Source organism: Bidens hawaiensis, unplaced genomic scaffold (assembly GCF_021521415.1).
Source record: "Bidens hawaiensis isolate Kalapana, Puna unplaced genomic scaffold, B.hawaiensis_p1.1 tig00419424_1, whole genome shotgun sequence".
In the NCBI taxonomy this organism is placed as follows: Eukaryota; Viridiplantae; Streptophyta; class Magnoliopsida; order Asterales; family Asteraceae; genus Bidens; species Bidens hawaiensis.
In genome coordinates, this window is record NW_027504855.1 from 98,800 (window position 1) to 126,025 (window position 27,226).

The 27,226-nt window shown below is 37.8% G+C and overlaps 1 protein-coding gene across 1 annotated transcript; it reads left to right on the plus strand.

Moving 5' to 3' along the window:
- Positions 1–725: 725 nt before the first annotated feature.
- Positions 726–6,674, plus strand: LOC143608729 (protein argonaute 4A-like). The gene is made up of 22 exons (XM_077083685.1): positions 726–817; positions 1,668–1,910; positions 2,010–2,215; positions 2,284–2,490; positions 2,576–2,712; positions 3,191–3,288; positions 3,370–3,467; positions 3,559–3,727; positions 3,802–3,918; positions 3,997–4,104; positions 4,203–4,265; positions 4,347–4,460; positions 4,540–4,705; positions 4,791–4,903; positions 4,993–5,130; positions 5,211–5,341; positions 5,428–5,493; positions 5,584–5,647; positions 5,723–5,834; positions 5,938–6,011; positions 6,119–6,323; positions 6,414–6,674. The coding sequence occupies exons 2-21, from the start codon at positions 1,677–1,679 to the stop codon at positions 6,215–6,217; spliced, it is 2,514 nt and encodes an 837-aa protein (XP_076939800.1). The 5' UTR covers positions 726–817; positions 1,668–1,676; the 3' UTR covers positions 6,218–6,323; positions 6,414–6,674.
- Positions 6,675–27,226: the final 20,552 nt, after the last annotated feature.

Consider the following 27,226-nt stretch of genomic DNA (forward strand, 5'->3'; position numbering starts at 1 on the left):
ATCTAATCTAACCATATATTAAAACAACATGATTTTTTCACATGATATCATTCTAGGGCTTTCACATAGGATGTCACACTGATGCCATGTGAGCAGTTTCCTATTTTATCATATCTTTTTCTAAACACAATATGGAGCATGAACCCGTTTAGTTATGTTATAACCCATGACCCGGCTTCTCTTCAAATACAACCATCTTCATATGAAGATCACACTTTGTAAAATTTTGAAAAATAAATTATTGTTTGATACAAGTCTCGAATCCAAACATCATGTTTCAAATTAAAGATGCTTACCAACTCCACTTAATTAGTTACTGTGTTGGATTCTTGACTTATAAATGTTATATTGTTAATTCACTTATAATTAATACCAGAAAATCATTAAACAATTAAGTTAACATCCAATGTTGTATTCAAACATACTTTTAGAGATTTATGAATTATAAAATTTTATTTATCATTATTAATATCTTATGAACCTATTACGTATATTATCATATATATTATTAAATTTAACTTTTTTGTTATTTTTAACCATCCGTGTATTACACGGGCTTTATCCTAGTAATAATAATAAACAAAAAAAAATGCTTTAAGGAGAAAATAATAAAATACAAGCACCACTTTATGGGTAACAAATTACACAATAACAATATGATGACACGTCAACCCCTCCATGCTCCACATCCAAATTATTTTCCACATAAATACACTTGTACAACACACAATACATCACTCTCACTCTCTCTCTAGAAGCAGTCCTCTAAACAGGACACAAATTAGGGTTTTCGTGCTCCTGTTCTTCGCTATTTTAGGTAATTTCTTAATCTTACTAATTTCACTACGATTCTCCTTCACCTGCTTCCGATTTGGTCATTTTCCGGTTCAAACCCCTAAAATCGGGCCAATGCTGGCTGTTTTTTTGTGTAAATCGAGTTTGTTTTTACTGTTGTTCGGTTTCTGTGATGTTTATTGTTTGAATCGGGTTATTATTACTGTAAATTTCGGGGGAAGTGAGTTTTTGCTTGATATTTTGGTGTAAATTAGGGTTTTGACAAAAATTTGGGGGAAATGAGTTTTGTTTTGTAGCTTGATTTTACAGTGTTACTGTTTGAAGAGATTTATAAGATTCGAGATCTGTAGATGTACGGTTGATTTTATTCTGTTTCCGTTTACGGCTGGCTGGTGTTTATTATTATTATTATTATTATTATTATTATTATTATTATTACTATTTTTCTATTGTGTTTTAGGCTTTCGTGTGATGTGATTGTTTAGTGGATTTACTGATTTAGGGATTTTGTAGATTTTTTTGGGATTTTTTTGAATTTATTTTGTGAGTTTTGAGTTAGATGATCTATTATTTTATTTCTTTTGCTTCAAAATTTGTTTTCAAATTTATGTCTGCATGTGTGTCATTTCTACAGATTCTTTCACCTTCTTTTTCCTTTTGTTTTTACTTTTATTTTTTATCTTCTTGAGTGATTTACTTTTTTATATCCATAAAAAATTCCCTGTTTCTTTTTTTCTTTTCTTTTTTATTTGTTTATTTTGTGATATAAAGTTATAAACTACCAGATGTTTTGAGTTTCAGGAACTGAAATGTTCAATTTTTTTCAGTGCTTTGAATTTGGTTTTTAACTCATCTAACTTTTTTTTACACAGGAACTAGTTATGGATTCACAAGAAAAAGATGGTAATGGAGCAGTCAATGAGGCTCTGCCACCTCCTCCACCTGTACCAGCTGATGTGGTCCCTGAACAAGCTCTTGAACCTGCCAAGAAGAAGGTGAACCGCGTGCCGATGGCTAGGCGCGGGTTAGCCTCCAAGGGCCAGAAGGTTCCTCTGTTAACTAATCATTTTAAAGTCAGTGTGTCAAATGTTGATGGCCATTTCTTCCACTACAGTGTATGTCTTTAATTCTTGGATAACCATGCATATTGTTTCAAAGTTCAAACTCTTTATAAGTTGTTTAGATGCTTAATTTCACCGCATTGGGTCAAACAGGTTGCTCTGTTTTATGAAGATGGACGTCCTGTTGATGGAAAAGGCGTAGGACGAAAAGTTCTGGACCGAGTTCATGAAACATACGGTAGTGAGTTAGCAGGGAAACAATTCGCATATGATGGAGAGAAAAGTTTGTTCACAATTGGATCACTTCCAAGGAACAAGCATGAATTCACAGTGGTTTTGGAGGATGTTACATCAAACAGGTATGCCACATATCAATTCAGGTTGAAATTAAAATGTATACGATATTTAACAAGTTTTACGTGTTCAGAAACAATGGAAACGCGAGCCCTGAAAATGAAGATAAAAAAAGAATGCGTCGCCAGTATCAATCAAAAACGTTCAAAGTTGAGTTAAGTTTTGCAGCCAAGATTCCAATGCAATCGATTGCACAAGCTTTACGTGGTCAGGAGTCAGAGAACTCTCAGGAAGCATTAAGGGTTCTTGATATTATTCTCAGGCAACATGCAGCGAAACAGTAAGTTATACTGTGATTGCTTTAATATTAGTATTTAACTGTTTGTCAATCCTTTTGGCTAACTTTGATTTCTTTTATGTGGCAGAGGCTGTTTACTTGTTCGCCAATCCTTCTTCCACAATGATGTGAAGAACTTTGCCGATGTAGGCGGCGGTGTTCTTGGTTGCAGAGGATTTCATTCAAGTTTTCGTACTTCCCAAGGCGGTCTTTCTCTTAATATTGGTATGGTCTGATGTTGCTGCATACGTATCTTTATGCCGAGGTGGCACAAGGGGTCAAGGGGGTGGGCCAGGTGGGTTGGGACTTAAGTATTCGGTTGACACATATAACTATTTGTCTATATTTTTAGTTTTCCATAAATAAATAGTCTATTTAATTATCGTGATATCTAATCTTGAAGTTTTATTCATTAAAAATATACATTTTGACTTAAGTTTCTAGTTGACCCAGATCACTAGTTTATTTTCTTTTAGTTTTTCATAAATAAAAAATATTTTAAATTTCATAATAATCCAATCTTGAGGTTTTATGCATAAAAAATACACTTTGAACTATTTTGACTCGTTTGTCTTTTTCACATTTAAAATATTTTTTGATTTTACTTGTTCGATTCATAAGTGAATTGAGTTGAAGTTGCCACCTCTAACATTATCAAACCACACCAAGAGTTTTCTTGTTGACTGTTTACTGTTATTAACAGATGTATCTACAACTATGATCATTCAGCCTGGGCCAGTGGTTGACTTTCTAATTAACAACCAAAATGTGAAAGACCCTTACTCAATTGACTGGGCTAAGGTAATATGTTGACCACTTTGACCACATCATGTTTTCTATTTTGATGTAACATTGTAAATAACTAAGTTGTATTTACACCAGGCAAAGAGAACCCTGAAAAACCTTAGGGTGAAGACCAGCCCAACTAATCAAGAGTACAAGATTACTGGTCTCAGCGAGAGGCCCTGCAATGAACAACTGTATGGTTTTTTATTCTGTATTTATTGTCTTTTAGGGTTACGTGAAAATCTTTTTACAGTAACTTAATATTACTTTGTCAACTTTTTGTAGGTTTCAGTTGAAACAAAAGACCAAAGATGAAAATGGGGAACCTGAAATGCTGGAAGTGACAGTTTATGATTACTTTGTGAACTATCGCAAGATCGATTTACGTTATTCAGGGGATCTCCCCTGTATTAACGTCGGTAGGCCGAAACGCCCAACATACATTCCGCTAGAGGTAGAAAATTTGCTTATAAAGTATTTTCTTATAATAACGTTAATGAGTTTGTATTTTGGTTGGATTATTTGTAGCTTTGTTCACTGGTGTCATTACAACGATACACAAAGTCCCTAACTACTCTGCAACGATCTTCTCTGGTTGAGAAATCAAGGCAAAAGCCTCAGGAGAGAATGCGGGTTTTGACTGATGTAGGATTTCTTGAAATTCATATTTACAGTTTTTTTATTTTGAAAACAAAGTATTAACACTGTTGTGTGTTTTTAAAGGCCTTGAATCTCAACAACTATGATGCTGAGCCTTTGTTGAAGGCATGTGGTATCTCCATAAGTAGAAATTTCACTCAAGTTGATGGTCGTGTTCTACAAGCTCCAAAGGTACTTGTGTTTTCTGGTTTTACTTCATTTTATTATTATTATTATTATTATTATTTATGTTTCGTTTATGCTTATTATCTGGTTTTCATTTGTTACAGTTGAAAGCTGGTAATGGTGAAGACTTTTTTGCACGTAATGGACGGTGGAATTTCAATAATAAGGTGTTTTTCTACATCAAAATGTAATTACACGATATCCATATTTTCTATAACAAATAACGCCATTTTTTTATGATAATGTAGAAATTTGTGGATGCCACAAAGATCGAGAAGTGGGCAGTGGCTAACTTTTCTGCAAGATGTGACATTCGCAACCTTGTTAAGGATCTGATCAAGTGTGGAGGGATGAAAGGAATCGTATGCTTTATCTCTCTGTATTCTGTTTATCTTTTTGTTAACTCAAGATTGACTAACATGCTTTTTCTAAAACATGTAGCGAATTGACGAGCCTTTTGATGTATTTGAAGAAAGCCCCCAGAACAGGCGGGCTCCACCTGTTGTGAGGGTCGAGAAAATGTTCGACTTTATTCAGTCGAAGCTTCCTGGTGCCCCACAATTCCTTCTTTGCCTGCTCCCTGAGAGAAAAAATTCTGATCTTTATGGTTTGTATTAGTACACCACATATGCTTTTTTTTACTGACTTTTCATTTTATGTTTTCCTAACAATGTATCTTATGCCAATTTAAGGTCCCTGGAAAAAGAAGTGTTTGGCTGACTTTGGAATCGTCACACAGTGCATTGCACCAATGAGAGTGAATGACCAGTACCTGACCAATGTTCTGCTTAAGATCAATGCGAAAGTGAGATTGTTTGTTAGATAATTAACTGAATTAAAAATAAACAAAAAATATAATATATAACATGTTGATTGGTTGTTTGACACTTGCAGCTGGGAGGTTTGAATTCTATGTTAGCAATTGAGCATGCACATTCAATCCCATTGGTGTCAAAGGTTCCAACAATAATTCTGGGAATGGATGTCTCACATGGTTCTCCAGGACAATCTGATATTCCATCTATTGCTGCTGTAATTTTTCCGTCTTTTATTTAACAAGTAATTAATAAATATTAATAATTATCATTATCATATTGTTTATAAATTTTCAGGTGGTTAGTTCGAGGCACTGGCCTCTAATCTCTCGCTACCGTGCCTCTGTTAGAACTCAGTCTCCCAAAGTTGAGATGATTGATTCATTGTTCAAGAAGGTTTCAGACACCCAAGATGACGGAATAATGAGGTGTGATTCTCATTCAATATGGTTCTTTGAAGTTTATAAATTATAAAAAAAAATGATTCGTTTGCTTGTTTGCTTGCTTCTGGCAGGGAGTTACTGCTTGATTTCTATGTGAGTTCAGGTAAACAAAAGCCAGATCAGATAATCATTTTCAGGTAAATTCTAATTTTCTAATTTGATATCGTCTTTACTCGTGATTATTATTGGTCAGTATTGCGATTTAAACATTTTATTTAAATATTTAGGGATGGTGTGAGTGAATCTCAATTTAATCAAGTTCTGAACATTGAGCTTGACCAGATAATTGAGGTTCGGTTAATTTCGTAACACATTGACTTGTTTTAATTAAGATGTTTTGGTATTCATTGTGTTTAAATGGTACAGGCCTGCAAGTTTCTAGATGACAAGTGGTGCCCCAAGTTTCTTGTGATCATTGCTCAAAAAAACCATCACACCAAATTCTTCCAGCCTGGGTCTCCTGATAACGTTCAACCTGGTAATTCTTTTTATTATAATAATATCATATTCATCCAACTTAAAAAAGAAATATCCTTGAAGAAGTTCAGATTTCAAATTTACCCATTTCATTAAATAAACAGGAACTGTGATTGACAACAAAGTGTGCCATCCTAGGAACAATGACTTTTATATGTGTGCACACGCAGGCATGATAGTAAGTCTTTTGAACCTTGACCACATTTTCGGTTATGCATCTGAAGCAGTTTTTTTTTATATAACTTGAAGTCTTGAAAGTGATGACTAATTACATGATTGAAACAGGGGACAACGAGGCCGACACACTATCACGTTTTGTTTGATGAAATCGGCTTCTCAGCAGACGATCTTCAGGAGCTTGTGCACAATCTGTCATACGTGTAAGTTTCTCTTGCGTTTTTGGCCTATTATCTATTGAAAAATTGAGTTTTCTAATTAACTGTTTTTCTCGACTGCAGTTACCAGCGTAGCACCACAGCAATTTCAGTTGGTAAGTGTTTGGTTAAATGCGTGTTAAATAAATTTCATGTTCTTTGACTGGATTTTGATAATTGGAATTATTGTGTTGGGTGTGATGCAGTTGCACCAATATGCTATGCCCATCTTGCTGCTACTCAGGTGGGCCAGTTCATGAAGTTTGAGGATCATTCGGAGACTAGCTCGAGCCATGGCGGGACTGGAGTGACATCAGCTGGTGCTGTGCCTGTTCCTCAGCTCCCGAGGTTGCAGGAGAATGTGTCCAACTCAATGTTCTTCTGTTAAAGACAAGTCGTCTTTTGGTATGGTGTTCTGTTATCGTTTTGGTACTTGTGACATGTTTGTTTAGGAATTTCTGGTAAAAGTTTATGGTATCCTCCTATGTATGAATGTTTAGGATGATGGTTATCATGTTTGCTGCAAGTTAGGTTTGATGTTTGTTGCATGTCTTAAAAACTGTGTCGTCTCTTGCCACATTTAGTTAAATCAATGTGATGCAAGTAAATAAAAAAGGTGGCAACAAACCAAACATTTTAAGTAAAATTTTTTAGAGTTTTTGTGTGCTATGTGTAGCGTGTTTATATCGTTCTTGGATTCATGTAAAAGTTTCAAGCTATTGATAAAACAGTGTGGATGCATAGCGTAGACCATGGAATGAAAATGGTCTAAACAAGTAAAGTAAGCACATGATCTGTCACACCCGAGTTAAGTTTGCATGATTGACCATTAGAAAGACGACACTATTGAACATTGTTAGGACGGAAAATAAGGAATCAACAAGAATTGCAGTTAGTGTTAGGACGGAAAATAAGGAATCAACGATAACTAGATTCATGTTGCTTGCTTTTATATCTATCACAAATGGTAAATAGGCTAGAACACATGACATGGTCAGTATCTAGATTCATGTTGGAGAGATGGTTTGGCGCCATGCTGACCACCTCCTCTGTAGAGGCAGTGGATGACGAATATGCCAATTATGGATGATAAACCTTCAAAATAATTGTTTTGTAATGTGTTTACCATTTGCCAACAGTCTATAACGCCCCATATCAATATTTGGAAGTTAAGAATAACGCCCCATATCACAAGTAATAAAGGTTGTAAAGAAACCACTGACATCTAAAATGATTGTTGCCTACGTTGAGATGGCCAAAAAAAGACCGAAGACTAAGAGTGAACGAAAGATAGATTCATTAGTATTCACGTTAACTGAAAGATACAGATACACCTAGTGTCTTATATATATCTTTTATTATTTATATATCTCCGTATCTCACTACACTGCCAAGTATTGTTAACCACATATTTTCTTAACAAGTCAATGGTTTTTAAAATATAATAATAATTATAAATATCGAGCACCACCATCACCATGAAGATCACCATTAACACCTTGGCAACCATTACCGCCACCACCACTAGTACCATGTCAGAAACCAAAACCACCATGCTGACCACTTCCACTATAGAGGCGGTGGATGACTAGTACATGTGAGCAAATGGTCAATAATGGATCATAATGAAAGTTCTACATCAATTATCACCTTCAAAATATTTGTGTTGTACAACTTTTTAAAAGTCAACGAGAGCGAGCTTATAATAAAAGTTGTAAAGAAACTACTACCATCTAATACAATTGTTGGCTACCCTGAGGAGTAGTGGTCATAGTCAACTTTGGGGACCATTAGGGGCCGGGGCAAATACACGATGGCTTTGGTCAATATGTGTACATTGTTTAAAAGGAAGATTTATCTAATAAATTTATTATTTGAATAGTTCTCATATGTGATGAAAAGATAGTTTTGGGACCTTTAATATTAATGTTGGTTAGGCTATACACAATCGGCATATTAACTATCTGATAGAGTCGATAAAAATTCTAAACCTAACTTTGAATTGCTTGGATACTTAACTAGCTATCTTTGTATTAAAGTAAACTAGAGTGTTCCCGACGCGCTTTGCGCGGGGAACTCGACAACGGACCCGCATATTAAAACGCGAATACGTAAACACATCGTAACGAATATCACTTCGGCACAACAAAATAAAAGTTTATCTAACTGTCAAAATAACTTGGTTGGTATTGGTTCGGCTCATTACGGCATTGATGTGATACCGACACTCGGTATGTGGTTACAATACAAAAAAAATATTCTATTGCGAAAAAACTCCGTTTTCATCGGAACTTACATAACTTGTTGCGAATACAACTTCGTTTTAACGGCATGACATATAAAAATATGAGCATGTCGTAACGGCTACTAAAGTTTTTAAAATATCGCATGCTAAACATTACCAAAGAATCAATAACTTAAATGTATAAGTAATAACAAAAAACTATATGGGAAGAAAAACACATTTTAAGGTACATACTAAAACCATGAAAACTTTGGGATGTTAAAGTGAAAAGTAAACAAAGTTTAACAAAAAGAAATGCCATGGTTCAAAATTGAAACAATTTAAAACTTGAGGGGATAAATTGAAACAATCTAAAATTTAATTATGTGTAAAATTATACTATATATTAAAGGAAATATTGTAGCAGTATGTTTCCTTTAATATATAGTATAATGATTTTCAATTATCAATTAACTAGGTGACTTACCTGGCGCTAGGGCTGTCACTTTTACCCAAAACCCGAAACCCAACCCGAAAAAACCCGTACCCGAACTAACCCGACCCGAAAAACCCAAACCCGAGAAAAAACTAACCCGAACCGAAGTAATTCGGGTTGGTTCTCGGGTTTGATTTATAAGTTTTGGGTCAACCAGAAAAACCCCGAATAAACTTTTAGTTTTGAAATTAAATATATTTTTAGGTATAATAGGCTTAGTCTTAGTCACTCAAGTTATCAAAATTTGAGCCTAATCAACTATTGTCATTTCAACTATTATGGATTGATTGTTTATTGTTAATTTATATTTTCCGTTTATTACTGATAGCAACAATAATCGAACAACCAAATCATGTCTGATTGAAGACGAGGATGGTTCGAGTTAGTTACTTAGTTTTACTCTTCTTTTGAATTGTTTTATTACTTTATCAAGTTATGTTGGTTTATTATTTGATTATTTGCGTTATGAGCAAAGAATAATATGCTGTTTTAATTTTAGCATGGAAGTTTTTGAATTTTTTTTTTGTATTTTTGTTTCATTTTCTAGGATACTCGAAACCCGATTAACCCAGCCTGAAAAAACCCGAACCCAAATTACCCGAACCCGAAAAACATGTGAGAGATTTGGGTTGGGTTTCGGGATAAGATTTAAAACTTTGAAACCCGAAGAACTCGAACCGAAAAACCCGAAACCCGAAAAACGAACCCGAAGAACACCCCTACCTGGCGCGTTGCGCCGAACTAGTGATGCTTGGCTGTATATATGCGCGCTGCGGAAGTAAGCCAACGCGAATTCGGTTGGTATAGGCTTACGCAACCGAAACCAAATAATAATAATAATAATAATAATAATAATTCGTCAATACGAGATACATCAAATTAACATATTTAAAACAAAAAAACACACGCATTGAGGCGGAGATCCGACATGAATATGGTATAATATCGGCACTCGTATAGCTTATGATACGGAAAATAACATACGTAAAACGATTTTTACGTGATCAGTAAAACACAAATGTGGTAGCGAATCGACGCGAAGGTCAATATGTATCAAATAGGCTCGTTACGATATCGGAAATAAACCTAGATAATGATTTCGACAAATTGACATATTTTTAACCAAAAAAAACCAAAAAACTATTCAAAGGTCTCCATATAACCCAAAAAGATGTTCAGAAAAACAAATAAAATAAATAAAAAAGAAATCAAAAAAATATTCAAAGAAAGAAGATCTCACATAACCAAATAAATTATCAAAAAAATTGTTAGAGATGTGTGTCGAACTTGCACACCCTCTTTCTTCCAAATTCCTAAACACTAACAAACTCATCAACAACCAACATGCAAGTAACAACTGATTAAATGACAAAATGATTTACATAAAAATAAAAGTAAACTAATAAAATATATATAAAAAACTTTTGTGGCACTAAACTTCTCAATTATACTAACTAGGTGGCAACCAGCCACACTGCGACGGCGGATACGAATTCGATTGTTATCAGTTAGGTTCGTACTGGTTCAGACATTAAACACAAATCATAAATAAGTAAAAACTCATAATAGTAGTGACTCGTATAGCATAATACAAAAAAACAGCAATAAAAAACGTATTTATATCAAAGTTTATTCGGTCAATAAAACATGGTTGTTGCTACGACGAGTCGACGGAAATTTAGTTAGTATCGTCTATATTTGCTATGGTTCGAAACTAAACCCATAAAATAGTTCCATCAAGTTAACATATTAAAAACGAAAACCCCGCCGTTATGATGGCGAGCCTACACAAATTCGATTGGTATCCATTAGGTTTATTTTACGCGAACGAGAACCAAGCCTAAAAAATAATTTTGTTAGATTATCACATTATATTTAAAAAAATAAAAAATAAAATGTACATGAAAAAAAATGATGCAAAATTATCTCCATATTTGAATTTTGATTTTTAATATCATTTATTATTTTATGTTATCTCGTTTCCTAGTTTATCTTTTTTCATATTTAGTATTAATAGAGTTACCACTGTTTAGTTTTATTAGTTTTTAGTTAAATATTAAATTGAAGAACATTGTTCTTGGAACCTATGGTTCAGTTATCGGTATTTGATTAACTAAAGTGTCATGAGCCATTTGAATGCTTCCGAACTGCATCAAAAAAAATAATAATACAACACACAAGGGATAACTAACAAAAAAAATTAAGTCATTACGTTGGATTGGAGATTTGAACTTGGGCAAACAAACATGATCAAGAGAGAGTTGATCAAAGCTATTGAACCAAATAGAAAGATTGAATAATTTTTGAAAGTAATACATAAAACGTCAAAATAATTACCTTAAAAAATCTTTTGTGACACCAATCTTTGCTTTTTATCTATACGTATAATTAGATAATTTCACTTAACTATAGTTAAACTAAATTAAATTTTAATTTCACTAATTCAGTGAATCTTAAACTACACGTAGTGAAGCAATATGAGGCTCGAAGCACGATGATGTGGCAGCCAATCTCCTTACTAAAACCATTACAATTTACATGACCATCATATATGGTTACTCTGACTTTGCCTTGCAATTTACATAACCATCATATGTGGCTACTCTGACTTTGCCCGCTAAGCCCTTAACAGGCTCCCTAATGATGAGAATTGAGCTATTAAATCATTGAATTCTTCGATGGCTAAGTCATAAAATAACTTGCAGTCGTTGAGGCTTGGAAATAAATAAATATAAAATTAAACTTCAATTTTTGTATCAAATAAACTATGAATTTTAACTGTTTTCATCACATAATATCGATATCTTTTACATCACTAAGCCTTAAAAAATTGATCAACTATCAAATATCGTGCCAACAAGTAGTACTTTTATACATATATAAAAAAGATGTTCTAGTATCTTCTTTATTATATAAACTATTTTTTGTTTTTTTTATTTCAAGTATCGTTTTTTTTTTCTATTCGGTTTGTAACATTTATTTTATAAAAACATTCTAGTATTTTATTATGTTTTTTTATTATTTAAATTATTTCGTTTATTGAATAATAAAATATTAAGTAAATAAATAGATGATTGAGTAACAACTGCAATTAGTAAAACCACTACTCTTGATTAAAAAAGAGATTTAGTAAATTTATTTTTGACTACATGAAACATAGGTGACATTTTAACTAAACATCCACTACTCATAGAACTTTGTCTTAACATTTTATCATCTCTAATTTCCTTGTAATATTGCTATACTTAAAAAAATGTCAATTTGCTGTGCATATAACGTGCGTAATTATAAACGTAGGTTGTGCCATTATCATATACGTTGCACAATTGTTTATATAACTTGCATAATTTGTACACATTTTTTTTTTAACTTTGCACGTACTTATGGTGTGGACGAATTTACCCTCCCTAAGTACATATGCTGCATGATCCTGCATCCTGATAGCTATGTACACTTTATTGGATAAGAGTCCTTTGTATGTTAGAGCCACAGCATTGTTTTCTCATAAACTTTATAAACTAATAACAAATAAATTTTATAAGTTATTACAACTATCACAAAAATATATAAATATCGTAAGATCCCATTCTTGTTCACGTGCTATATAATGAACTTAGGTTGTCTGGTTTGTCACATGGGTCGAGAAGAGCGATGTGTCGATGGAGAGCTCTTTGGGCCAAAAAGGAAAAAAGCCTTGCCTCATTTTCCTCATTTATTTCCATCATCTTCACCTCGTTGTAGAGAAAAAGAAGAGAGATAAATAGCAAATATTGTAGGAAACCGTTCGCGTATAAAAATAAAACACTTTTAATAAAATGATTACAATACAAGCAATCAAACCTATCTAGGAAAGTAAATAAATTACAATACGAATTACAACGAAAAAAATCAAAATTACAATACAATTGAAATAAAATAATGCAAGAAAGATGTAGAAGAAGAATGATGTCGTGGTCTTTGTGGCCGAGGATCGTGTTTTACATGGGGCCCTTAAAACAAATTTCGGGTCTCTCCCCGTTTTGTTTCCCAGGGTACAACGGCCTAAGCAATATGTACTGCCGGGGAGAGCTCTAGCACCCGAATAGTACCTTAAAGAAAATGATGAAGATGATCAACAATGTTGGAATTTTTTAAGGAGAAAGTTGGAGAAAACGCAAGAGAGAATGTGTTAATTTTGTGTTTTTTGTGTCTACAATCAAGGAGCTCCCTTGGTATTTATACTAGTAGAAAGTTGAAACCATTCAACCATCATTAACCAAAACTTTAATTTTTTGACCAAATTAAAGAAACCATTAACCAAAACTTTAATTTTTTTTCGACCAAATTAAAGGACATTTTAATGGCTTTGACTAATTGACTAACAACCTTGAATAAAATAATTCAAAGTTTAAACATATATATTTTTTTTTCACAAAAATTTTCCAACAATCCCCCACATGTGAAAACAAAACTTATTCATTTCCACATATTTTCCAACATCCCCCGCATGTGAAAACAAAACTCATTATTTTCACATTGAGATCAATCCATACATGCAAGTTTCTTAGATTCAATTCAACGGTTGAGCATTGCATGATAGGTAGGTGTTACCCTTTGAACCTTCCTTTGTGAAGCATACTTAGTCTCTTAGCGGTGTGTAGACACGATGTCTTTGAACATACCCCCATTTATATAGACGACAATACACTTTACACAACACTTTCCCTGGTCTGGCCAACCCCTCACTGTCGTGTCCTATTATGGTCCTGGAACACTAGCCTGGTTCTGCGAGAGCTCTAGGATTTTTGCCCCAAAATCCATTCGAACCGACCCTAGTTCTCTCTCACATAGGTGATTCTCGCTTGAATCATTAAAAGCAATAGGTTTGTTGATTTCCACAAATCATTAACCTTTATTATGCTTATCCTTACAACATGTGTCGCTGATTGGAATGGACTAGGACGCGCGCGCCCGCAATGCCCTTTAGTTTGGTTTGGGGTGCTCCCCCATAGTGACCACCCTTGGTTTCATGATTGAGTTGTCCTATTGAACCTAGATCTTGGGATCTCCAGTCAACTAGGTTAGGTTTCCCTCATGTCCCCTTTTCCCATGGGCTTTAGTCCCATTCCTTTTGACGACTTGTTAACTAACTCTTTACTTAAGCCTTTTGTTAACGGGTCGGCAATGTTATCTTTTGACTTCACATAGTCAATCGTGATAACACCCGTTGTGAGTAGTTGTCGTACCGTGTTATGTCTACGTCGAATATGCCTTGATTTGCTGTTGTACATCACGCTATGGGCTCTACCAATCGCTGATTGACTATCACAATGTATGCAAATAGCCGACAAAGGCTTTGGCCATATTGGAATATCTTCCATAAATTGACATAGCCATTCCGCCTCTTCACCACATTTGTCCAAGGCGATAAACTCCGATTCCATCGTGGATCTAGCTATAACTGTTTGCTTAGAAGACTTCCAAGCAATAGCTGCACCACCAAGTGTGAATACATATCCACTTGTTGATTTAGAATCTTTTATATCCGAAGTCCAATTTGCATCACTGTATCCTTCGATCATAGCTGGATCTCGATTATAATGGAGTCCATAGTCTCCTGTGTATCTTAAGTACCTTAGAACCCGTGTTATACTTTTCCAATGTTCCACGCTCGGATTACTAGTATATCTACTTAGCCTACTCACGGCATAAGCTAGATCGAGTCGAGTACATGTCATAAGATACATTAGACTACCAATAATTCTTGAGTACTCTGTAACACCCCGACCAAAGGCGGATTATACATCGGGGCGCCACATATTGCTTCATTACTCGTGACACTATTGGTGTCAATATTTATTAATACACATTTTATCGCGCACGCGCAGCGGGGAAAATAAAGAACATAAATCAAACATAAATCAATATATTATAAATTATAACATTCAAACATAATTAACTTGTCCTGATACATTTTAATTCTAGGTCCAAAAGTAAAAACGTCCTACGTGTCCACAAGCTCCAAAACAGCTACTGCAAACCTGAACATGTGTTAAAATAAACGTCAAACACTTGCGTGTTGGTGAGAGATCAAGTTTAATACAATACATAGATAACAATAAAATCTGCGCGCAACATGTGTATGTCTGGTTTTCAACAAGGGTGTAATCTGATCGGGACCAACTCTAAGAGACAAGACTGCCAGTGCTCACAATTGAGCTCACAAACAAGACTAACTGTGCAAGTGTAACAAAAGAGAAAATCATAAACGAATGTTCTCCCGTGTTCATCTAATGGTACCATGAAAACTGCGGAATAGACCGTCCATACGGTTAATGATCCACACATACAAATAAACAGCCAAGTCTACGTCCTCAACACATGGGATACTGCGCGACTAAAGTTCATAAACAGTTTAAGACTCAAGTTTTGTATGAACACATGAACATCCCAAAGCATTTAAAATAAAAAGGGATTAGATACGAGATAACTCACTTGATAAACGATGCGGTGAAAGATATGCAAGAATCAACTCTTAAACAAGCAAAGTTAACCTATAATTAAAGATTATTGTTTTAACGATTGGTTTTAAGTCTTGATTATAAGTTAGCATAATTAAATAAGTAAATTATTATATATAATATATATTACCGGAAAAGCAGGGCAGAACAGGAAGGACGACGGAGGCAGAGAGGAAGACGGCAGAGAGCAAGGAGCAAGAGAACAGGAGAGATTAAGTGTTTGTGTGTGATGTGTTATGAAAAATAATACTATTATTTATAGAGAAACCCTAGGGAACACAATCCCTAGAAAAAGGGGAAAAGATCTCAAAAAGTAAAAGATTCCAAAAGCAAAAGATATCAAAAGATATGGCAGCTGCAGGGGGCAAGATAAAAGCTGACAGGGAACAGTAACAGGCATGGGCGGTTCAGATAAAGGTACAGGTCAAGCATGGCAAAAGCAGATCTCAAAAGATAATGTCAGTCACTTTTTCTGTCAACCAATGGGGTTGGTGCGCATGCTGCGCCGAAAGTAACTATTCAGACATTAGATAGGTTAGGTCAACAGCTCAGAAGAAAAGACATTACAAAAGCAAACGGCTAGAATAAACAGAAGACTAGACTAAAGGGTCAAGCGCGAGAAGGCTGAGTGCGCGAGCGCGAAGGCTGGCACAACGAACCTTAGCGTGCTGCGGGAAGAATCACAAATCCTTAGCGCGCTGCGTGAAGAGCAAGAATTCTAAGCGCATCGCGGGAAGAACATACATTCTTAGCGCATTGCGGGAAGAACATGCATTCTTAGCGCGCTGCGAGAAGAGTTCTCTTCACGCATCGCAGGAACAAGATGTCTTCACGCAGGCTTCCATGTAAGGAGTCTGGCGCGTGGAGCTGCAGACAACCTTAGGCGGGAAGAACCAAAGGACAAGCAAAGAGTTGAGGGAAACAAGGTTTAAGGGCGGGACGGCGACAAGAGGGAAAAGAAGGCGGAATGAGAGAAGGAAGAGGGAGGGGACGGCGGAAAGAAAGAGAGAGAGAAAAAGGCGGGAAGGAAATATATATTATTATTAAAAGTAAAATATAAGTATAAATAAATATTAAATCATAAAAGAAAGAGATCGGGTCAGAGAAACGGGTACCTGGGTCGGGTCGGATCAGGGCAGATGTCACAGTCTCCCCTACTTTAAGAAATTTCGTCCCGAAATTTATCTCGAAGTAGGTTGCGCAGAGAACAGGTGCGGGTACATGATCTTCATCTGATCTTCCCTTTCCCATGTAAACTCGGCTCCGCGCTTGGACTCCCAACGAACTTTCACGATAGGGATACGACTGCGCTTGGTTTGCTTAACCTCGCGATCCATAATCTCAACAGGCTTCTCAACGAAATGCATAGTTTCATCAACTTGAACTTCATCAAGTGGAATGTGAAGGTTCTCGTCAGCTAAACACTTCTTGAGATTGGATACATGGAACGTTGGATGCACATTACTGAGCGCGGGCGGCAGGTCAAGTCTGTAGGCAACTTTTCCCACACGCGCGAGAATCTTGAATGGACCAACATAACGAGGAGCAAGCTTACCCTTCTTCCCAAAGCGGACAACACCTTTCCAAGGCGACACTTTGAGGAGAACAAGATCACCAACTTGAAATTCGAGAGGCTTTCGCCTACGATCTGCGTAACTCTTCTGTCGGCTTCTAGCAGTCAGCAGATGATCACGGATCTTGGCGATTTTATCGGTTGTCTCTTGAACAAGTTCGGGTCCTGTGATTTGAGTTTCACCCACTTCGCTCCAACAAATCGGGGAGCGGCATTTACGACCGTAAAGTGCTTCAAATGGGGCCATACCGATACTGGAATGATAGCTGTTGTTATAAGAAAACTCGATCAAAGGCAGGTGTGAATCCCAATTACCTCCAAAATCAAGAACACAAGATCGGAGCATATCCTCAAGAGTTTGAATAGTTCGCTCAGACTGACCGTCAGTCTGAGGATGATATGCCGTACTCATGTCCAAGCGAGTTCCTAGCGCAGATTGGAGAGATTTCCAAAAGCGAGATATAAAACGGCCATCGCGATCGGATATGATGCTCAAAGGAGTACCATGGCGGCAGACGATTTCCTTGACATAAAGCTGCGCGAGATGCTCAACACGGTAGTTTTCACGAATGGGCAGAAAGTGAGCAGATTTAGTCAATCGATCCACTATTACCCAAATGCTATCATGTTTGCTTGCTGTCAAAGGTAACTTGGTAATAAAGTCCATCGCTACACATTCTCATTTCCACGTAGGAATTTCTGGTTGCTCGAGCAAACCAGATGGGCGTTGGTGTTCAGCTTTAACTTTAGAACAAGTCAGGCACTTAGCTACGAACACAGCAATATCCTTTTTCATGCCAGGCCACCAATAAGTAATGCGCAAATCCTTGTACATCTTATCAGCGCCAGGATGAATAGAATATCGAGATTTGTGCGCTTCACAAAGGATATCAGCGCGAAGATTCTCATCACAAGGGATCCAGATGCGATTAAGATAGCAGAGAATTCCACTCAGATTAGGGACAAAGTGCGCTTCCGCGCCACACGCTAACTCGGCGCGAAGGTTGCCATTACTGATGGATGCGCGCTGCGCGTCACGAATACGCGATTCAAGGTTGCTTTGAATCGGCGCGAAGTGAAGCTGGGTGCGCGGCAAGATACAGTTAAGTTGGCAGGGTTTTCGGCTGAGCGCATCGGCTACCACATTAGCCTTACCAGGATGATACCGGATCTCACAATCGTAATCGCTGATGAGTTCGTTCCATCGGCGTTGTCTCATGTTAAGTTCCTTTTGATCAAAGATATGCTGAAGGCTTTTATGGTCAGTGTAGAGGATACACTTAGTACCATAAAGGTAGTGTCTCCAGATCTTCAAGGCAAAAACAACTGCACCTAGTTCGAGGTCGTGAGTTGTATAATTCTTTTCATGAACCTTAAGTTGCCTCGATGCATAAGCGATAACCTTGCCTCGTTGCATAAGAACACAACCGAGACCTTGGTTGGATGCGTCGCAATACACGACAAAATCATCATTACCCTCAGGTAGCGCAAGAACAGGAGCTTCACACAACAAACGCTTGAGCGTCAGAAAGGCTTCTTCTTGCTTCGAGCCCCAAATATATGGTTTACCTTTGTGCGTAAGAGCTGTTAAAGGCAAAGCGATCTTTGAGAAGTTCGAAATGAAACGCCGGTAATAACCAGCTAAGCCCAGAAAGGAACGGATCTCAGAAGGAGAGGATGGCGTAATCCAGTTCTTGATTGCTTCAATCTTGGATGGGTCGACATGAATACCCATCTTGTTTACAACATGACCAAGAAACTGTACTTCATCAGACCAAAATTCACACTTGGAAAGCTTAGCATAGAGTTGCTCGGCTCTAAGCTTTTGCAACACCAATCGGAGATGTTGCTCGTGCTCGGCCTTGGTCTTAGAATACACCAGAACATCATCGATAAACACGATCACGAATTTATCCAAGAAAGGCCTACACACCCGATTCATAAGATCCATGAAAACGGCGGGTGCGTTGGTTAGACCGAAGGACATGACCAAGAATTCAAAATGGCCATAACGAGTTCGAAAAGCAGTCTTCGGAACATCTTCATCGCGGATGCGCAACTGGTGATAACCAGAGCGGAGATCAATCTTCGAGAAACAGGAGGCACCTTGGAGTTGATCAAAGAGGTCGTCAATACGCGGTAAGGGGTACCGGTTTTTAATGGTGAGTTTGTTCAACTCGCGGTAATCAATACACATGCGAAACGATCCATCTTTCTTTTTAACGAACAACACCGGAGCACCCCAGGGCGAAGAGCTAGGGCGAATGAATCCTTTAGCAGTCAACTCTTGAAGTTGGCTGGCCAATTCTTGCATCTCAGCGGGTGCAAGACGATAAGGAGATTTAGCTACGGGGGAAGCACCAGGGACAAGATCAATACGGAACTCGACTTCACGAGCGGGAGGGATACCAGGAAGATCATCAGGAAAAACTTCAGGGAAATCACGCACAACAGGGATATCGCGAAGCTTCTTCTCTTCAGCAGGTTTAACCACATGGGCTAAGAATGCAACACACTTCTTCCGCATGAGTCTTTGGGCTTCGGCGCAAGACATAAGTTTAAGACCACTGGAGGGTTTTTCGCCGTAGATGTGAAGATCACCATTTTCTCGAGGTATGCGAATCAATTTCTTGGCGCAAATAACTTCGGCGCGATTCTTCGAGAGCCAGTCCATACCAATAATAACATCGAAGCTTCCAAGAGGCATAGGGATGAGGTCAATTAGAAAATCGTTTTCGTTAAGGTTAAGCGTGCAATCTTTAATCACAGAGTTAATTAAAACAGTTTCACCATTAGCCAATTCAACTGAAAAATCTTCTTTTAAATTATCGCGCGGTCGCGCAAGCTTCCGCTCGAAGGCGCGAGAAATAAAACTTCGATCAGCGCCAGTATCAAAAAGCATAGATGCATAAAATCCATTAAGCAAAAATGTACCATTAACTACGTCGTTATTCGCTTGCGCTTGGTGCGCGGTTATGTTAAAAGCTCGGCCACGCGTCACTTGGTTCGAAATTTGGTTCACCGGATTCGCTTGAGTAATCTGAACTTGTAGCCTTGGGCACGCGTTCCGGAAATGACTTGGATCACCGCAGTTAAAGCACGATCTGGGTCGTGGGTTTTGGTAAGTTGGCTGTGGGTTCTGCGGGTAGGCTGGTGGTGTTGGCGCAATCGGATTGGAGGGAGGGGTTCTACAGTACTCAACGGAGTGACCTACGCGGCCACATCGGTTACATTGTCGACACGGGACTTGAGGTGGGTGATGAAGTCTACAGGTTGGGCAAAAGGGTTGGTTTCCTGTGTAAGGCTTCTTAGTTGGCGGGGCAGTAAGTGCTGGATTGGTTAAGGCATAGTTGTGGACTACAGGAGGTGCTGGGTAGGTTGACAGTTGGTTAGGCGCGTAAACTGGAGGTTGGTAAATGGGTTGTTGGGTAATGGGCGGGTTGGTAAGCGCATAGGCTTGTCTGCGCCTACGTTTCTGGTTATGGTTTGAGGGTTCTGGTTTGGTTTCTGTTGGTTCAGGGACAGTCTTGGTGGGTTTGGTCTTCTCAGTTCCCCGCAGGAACAGGGTTCCTGCTCTGACATGGTTGTCGCTGAGCACAGCGGCCAATTCGATGGCGTCAGAGAGGGTAACTGGGTTTCTGGCCCATACAGAATCTTGAATTTCCATGGGGAGACCCCCAAGAAATTTCTCGATTGCTCGGCGGGAAGGGGTAACAAGGTGAGGGACCAGTAAGCTTAGCTCGTGGAAGCGCGTCGCGTACTCGCGCGCTTCACCGCTGTATTGCTTCAAGTTCCAGAATTCTTCCTCCAGGCGCTTAACTTCGTTGGGAGGGCAGAATTCTCGCGTAAGAATTTCCTTGAATTCCTCCCATGTCATGCTAGAAGCAGCCTCTGCGCCACGCGCATGAGCTACTCCATTCCACCATGTAAGCGCTCTGGATTCCAGGACACTGGAAGCATATAGGGTTCGTCTTTCTGAGGGGCATTGGGTATGGAGGAAAGTGTTTTCAATCTTCTCAAGCCATTGGAGCATCACGGTGGCTCCTTCAAGACCTGTGAACTTCGGAGGGTTACCCGCATTAAAGGACTTAATGTTATAACTGGAGGTATTAGCATTGTTTTGGCTCAAAGCTTGGGCTATTGCGGCGGCCATTTCCTGGGAACGTTGCTGTCTACGCATGCGCGAGGCTTCTCTTCTCTGAAATCGGCGAGATAGCGGAGGCATTCTATAAAAGTTTTAAATTTTAGTTAATATCTTGGTTTTAGCGCAAAGTTTTAATCTTATAAAGCTTGGTTTCGCAGAGTTAGATACTATCAAAAGTTAAAGTAGATTAAATGACCCTAAATGCAGACTTAATAAAGGTAACAAATTCGAATCAAGAATCGACAATTCATGTATCACCATGACTTTCCGAATTCCCAATTTAAAATATACGAGCAAACGAGTATTGGAGATTGACGATTCATGTATCACCATGACTTTTCAATCTTCAATATAAAATATACAAGAAAATGAGTATTGGAGGTTGACAATTCATGTATCACCATGACTTTTCAAGTCTCCAACCTCAGAACATAATCGTAAATGGAAATTGAAAATCAACTATTCATGTATCACCATGACTTTTCGGATTTTCAATCCCAACAAACGAATATGTAAGTAAAATCAATAAAAATCGAAATTCACAAAAATCGAAATATCGCGGAATAAAACATAAAATCATATACTGCGCAAGCGCGAGCATATTCATAAATAACGAATAATTAACAATAAGCGCGCAAACATGAGATTTCTCTCATGCGCGAGAAGGGACTCTTAGGTATTCTAGGCCGTTACGTCTAACCACCTATCCTAAAGTCAACGAGCTCTGATACCAATCTGTAACACCCCGACCAAAGGCGGATTATACATCGGGGCGCCACATATTGCTTCATTACTCGTGACACTATTGGTGTCAATATTTATTAATACACATTTTATCGCGCACGCGCAGCGGGGAAAATAAAGAACATAAATCAAACATAAATCAATATATTATAAATTATAACATTCAAACATAATTAACTTGTCCTGATACATTTTAATTCTAGGTCCAAAAGTAAAAACGTCCTACGTGTCCACAAGCTCCAAAACAGCTACTGCAAACCTGAACATGTGTTAAAATAAACGTCAAACACTTGCGTGTTGGTGAGAGATCAAGTTTAATACAATACATAGATAACAATAAAATCTGCGCGCAACATGTGTATGTCTGGTTTTCAACAAGGGTGTAATCTGATCGGGACCAACTCTAAGAGACAAGACTGCCAGTGCTCACAATTGAGCTCACAAACAAGACTAACTGTGCAAGTGTAACAAAAGAGAAAATCATAAACGAATGTTCTCCCGTGTTCATCTAATGGTACCATGAAAACTGCGGAATAGACCGTCCATACGGTTAATGATCCACACATACAAATAAACAGCCAAGTCTACGTCCTCAACACATGGGATACTGCGCGACTAAAGTTCATAAACAGTTTAAGACTCAAGTTTTGTATGAACACATGAACATCCCAAAGCATTTAAAATAAAAAGGGATTAGATACGAGATAACTCACTTGATAAACGATGCGGTGAAAGATATGCAAGAATCAACTCTTAAACAAGCAAAGTTAACCTATAATTAAAGATTATTGTTTTAACGATTGGTTTTAAGTCTTGATTATAAGTTAGCATAATTAAATAAGTAAATTATTATATATAATATATATTACCGGAAAAGCAGGGCAGAACAGGAAGGACGACGGAGGCAGAGAGGAAGACGGCAGAGAGCAAGGAGCAAGAGAACAGGAGAGATTAAGTGTTTGTGTGTGATGTGTTATGAAAAATAATACTATTATTTATAGAGAAACCCTAGGGAACACAATCCCTAGAAAAAGGGGAAAAGATCTCAAAAAGTAAAAGATTCCAAAAGCAAAAGATATCAAAAGATATGGCAGCTGCAGGGGGCAAGATAAAAGCTGACAGGGAACAGTAACAGGCATGGGCGGTTCAGATAAAGGTACAGGTCAAGCATGGCAAAAGCAGATCTCAAAAGATAATGTCAGTCACTTTTTCTGTCAACCAATGGGGTTGGTGCGCATGCTGCGCCGAAAGTAACTATTCAGACATTAGATAGGTTAGGTCAACAGCTCAGAAGAAAAGACATTACAAAAGCAAACGGCTAGAATAAACAGAAGACTAGACTAAAGGGTCAAGCGCGAGAAGGCTGAGTGCGCGAGCGCGAAGGCTGGCACAACGAACCTTAGCGTGCTGCGGGAAGAATCACAAATCCTTAGCGCGCTGCGTGAAGAGCAAGAATTCTAAGCGCATCGCGGGAAGAACATACATTCTTAGCGCATTGCGGGAAGAACATGCATTCTTAGCGCGCTGCGAGAAGAGTTCTCTTCACGCATCGCAGGAACAAGATGTCTTCACGCAGGCTTCCATGTAAGGAGTCTGGCGCGTGGAGCTGCAGACAACCTTAGGCGGGAAGAACCAAAGGACAAGCAAAGAGTTGAGGGAAACAAGGTTTAAGGGCGGGACGGCGACAAGAGGGAAAAGAAGGCGGAATGAGAGAAGGAAGAGGGAGGGGACGGCGGAAAGAAAGAGAGAGAGAAAAAGGCGGGAAGGAAATATATATTATTATTAAAAGTAAAATATAAGTATAAATAAATATTAAATCATAAAAGAAAGAGATCGGGTCAGAGAAACGGGTACCTGGGTCGGGTCGGATCAGGGCAGATGTCACATACTCTAATTGAGCAACACCCTCGCCTCTATTTTTAGATAGATGGTGGGTCGTGCAATTGGAGTTGACGCGACACGCGTGTCATCCTTATTGAATTTCTCAAGAATTTTATCCGCATAGTGAGATTGACTCAAGATAAGACCATTTTGGGTTCTAGTAATTTGAACCCCAAGAATCACGTCCGCGAGATCCAAGTCTTTCATGTCAAACCTCGCTTTCAACATATATTTTGTAGATTTAATCATAGTATCATTACTCCCAATGATAAGCATATCATCTACATAAAGACATAAAATCACATAACCTCGTGGCGTGTCCTTCACATACACACATTTGTCACACTCGTTTATTTTGAAACCATTGTCAAGCATGACATGATCAAACTTTAAGTGCCATTGTTTTGGAGCTTGCTTCAAACCATACAATGGTTTGACTAGTTTACATACTTTGCCCTCTTTCCATGGGGCGGAGAAACCCTCGGGTTGCTCCATGTAAATATCTTCATCTAAATCGCCATTTAGAAATGCGGTTTTTTCATCCATTTGGTGAATTTCCAAATTTCGTAAGGCCGCGATTGCAAGAACCAACCTTATTGAGGTTATTCGCATGACCGGCGAGTAAGTATCAAAATAGTCTAGACCTTCTTTTTGTCTATACCCTTTGATCACTAACCTTGCCTTGTATTTATCAATTCTTCCATCGGCTTTCATCTTTCTTTTGAATATCCAAGGGGTTTACAACCCGGCGGAAGATCAACTAACTCCCAAGTATGATTTTTCAATATTGAATCTATCTCATTCTTAATTGCTTCTTTCCATTGAGGTGATTCCGCGGAGGTAACCGCCTCGCGGTAGGTATTGGGCTCACCCTCAACCATGTAGCTCACGAAATCAGGACCGAAGGATTTTTCAATCCTTGGTCTTTTGCTTTGTCTAAGCTCACCTTCCTCAATTTCGGGTCGTTCATGTCTCTCATCATGAACAGTATCATCAATCGCTCTTGATGTACTTGCTTCATCAACCGCTCTTGATGAACTCGCATGTGTTTTCCTTAAACAGGGAAACACATTTTCGAAAAAATCCTTGGTCCTCCACTCAACAATAGTGCCTTCATGTACATTGGGATTCTTGGACTCATGTACAAGAAACCTATGCACATTACTATGGTGTGCATATCTAATGAATATACAATCCACGGTTTTAGGTCCTATCGTTAGTGCCTTTGGTGGTGGAACCGTCACCTTGGCAAGGCACCCCCACACTCGAATGTATTTGTATGAAGGTTTTTTACCTTTCCATAACTCACACGGAGTCACGTACGTTTTCTTGCGGGGTATCTTACTCAAGATATAATTGGCCGAGAGAATAGCCTCCCCCCACAAGTCATAGCTCACGCCCGAGCTAATCAACATGGCATTCATCATCTCATTTAATGAACGGTTATTTCGTTCCGCAATGCCATTTGATTGTGGAGAATAAGGTGGGGTACACTCATGTATTATGCCACTTTTTGCGCATATTTCCACAAATGGTGAAACATATTCACCACCCCTATCACTTCGCCAAGTTTTTATTCTCCATTTTTGTTGATTTTCAACCTCATCTTTATACAAGATAAACTTGTCTATTGCTTCATCCTTACTTTTAAGTAAGTATACATTGCAATACCGAGTACTATCATCAATAAACGTGACGAAATACTTATTTCCACCTCTTATAGGAGTGGCCTTTAAATCGCACACATCGGTGTGGTAATCAAGGGGTTCAGTTATTCATTGAACCGATTTGAAAGCCTTTCTCGTTAGTTTGGATTCAACACATGTTTCGCATTTATATTTTGAATCGATTTTAAAACATGGTGTCACACCCCGCCTTCAGGCCTAGGCGTGTGACCCACAGTTGGTACCACTTTTGTTAATTTATCAAAGTTTGCAGCAGAAAATGTTATTTTAAAATATTTACTTTCATAACATAGGGAATTAAATACCCTTGTTTGTTTTACAAAATTACTTGTTTAAAAACAAGTTTAATATATATATGCCTAAATACAATATTTGCTGAGCCACCAGCTGTAAACTATTCATAGTGTTCTTCTATCTTCATTGGCATATCCATCACTATTCCTTACTCCTGATTACCTGAAAACAGTATCAAAATACGTCAGCTATATGCTGGTGAATACGCTGACTTAATAAAACATTTTCACAATTCGTAATGACACAACATCAATAGTGTTCAACGACTCAGTGGGTCTCAATCCCATCTCATCGGAACTAAACATACGCACAAACCACATAATCGGACTTCACTCGCTCTAGAGACAGTCACTTGCCTCATGGTCAGTATGTCTGTAGTGTGCCCACTGCAGTACATATATGTAAGGATCCAGACACATGTGTATTTTAGTCTGAGTGTTTAGTACTACCTTGTATCAAAACGTTTTAGAGGATTTGAACCAATCCTCATGCAAATATTTCCATAACTCTTTTACATATGGATAACAGTCCATAGTTTCAAAGAGTAAATATCTTTTCAAAATATATAGTAAATAGACGTATTCACGTCATAAAACATTTCACACTATAAAAAGGTTTGGACGTATTCACCTTTTGTTGATTTCAAGATTTCTCACCAACAGATGTCTGATCTTTATCTCGGACCTATAGTACGAGAATAACATTCTATACATAACTAGATCTACAATTTAGCTATAGACCTTAAGTCTATTTGCATAACCTTTACCTTGATATTCATTTCATTTTGTAAAACATTTATATGCTACGTTTCTTCATCATGAAGAAACGTATATATCAAGTTTCTTCTTTCATAAGTAATATCTTTATAAAAATCGTTTATTTTGAGCGTACACGTTATACAACGCGTCAACTAAATCGTTTAACACATAGTTTCGACATAAGAATTCCGAATGCTTCTACGCATCTACCGCACTCAAATTTTGAGCGTCGGTCTCCCCCTCCGCGTTAGTGGCTAGGGAAGCGGATTCTGTCAAGAACCTCACAAGGTTCAAGGTGGTCAAATAGAAGAACATTTTCTGTTGCCACCGTTTTAAGTGCAAACCCGAGAACTTCTCGGGTTTTTCAACGTGATTAGCCATGGTAGTCGCTCCTACCATAACGGACAAAGGCGTACCGGTAACCTTGCTCGATGACGGTGATGCCATTTTTTCTGAAAAATAAACTATGCTAAGTTAGTTTTTCGGAAATATTAATAGTGGTTGCTCCCACTAAATTAAAGTTACGCAAAACTTTTTAATCCGAACTCTCGAATTAACCCACCGAAGGTGTTCTAAGTCTAACTTTGAAGAGACCAAACAATGGGTTTTTCGAAGAGTTTAGCGTTAAAAAATCCGAATTGTAACCGGTTTCCGTTTCTACAAAGTCGCTCCTTTGAATAGAAACGGAAAAAAAATGTTTTTTTTAAACACAACCGCGTG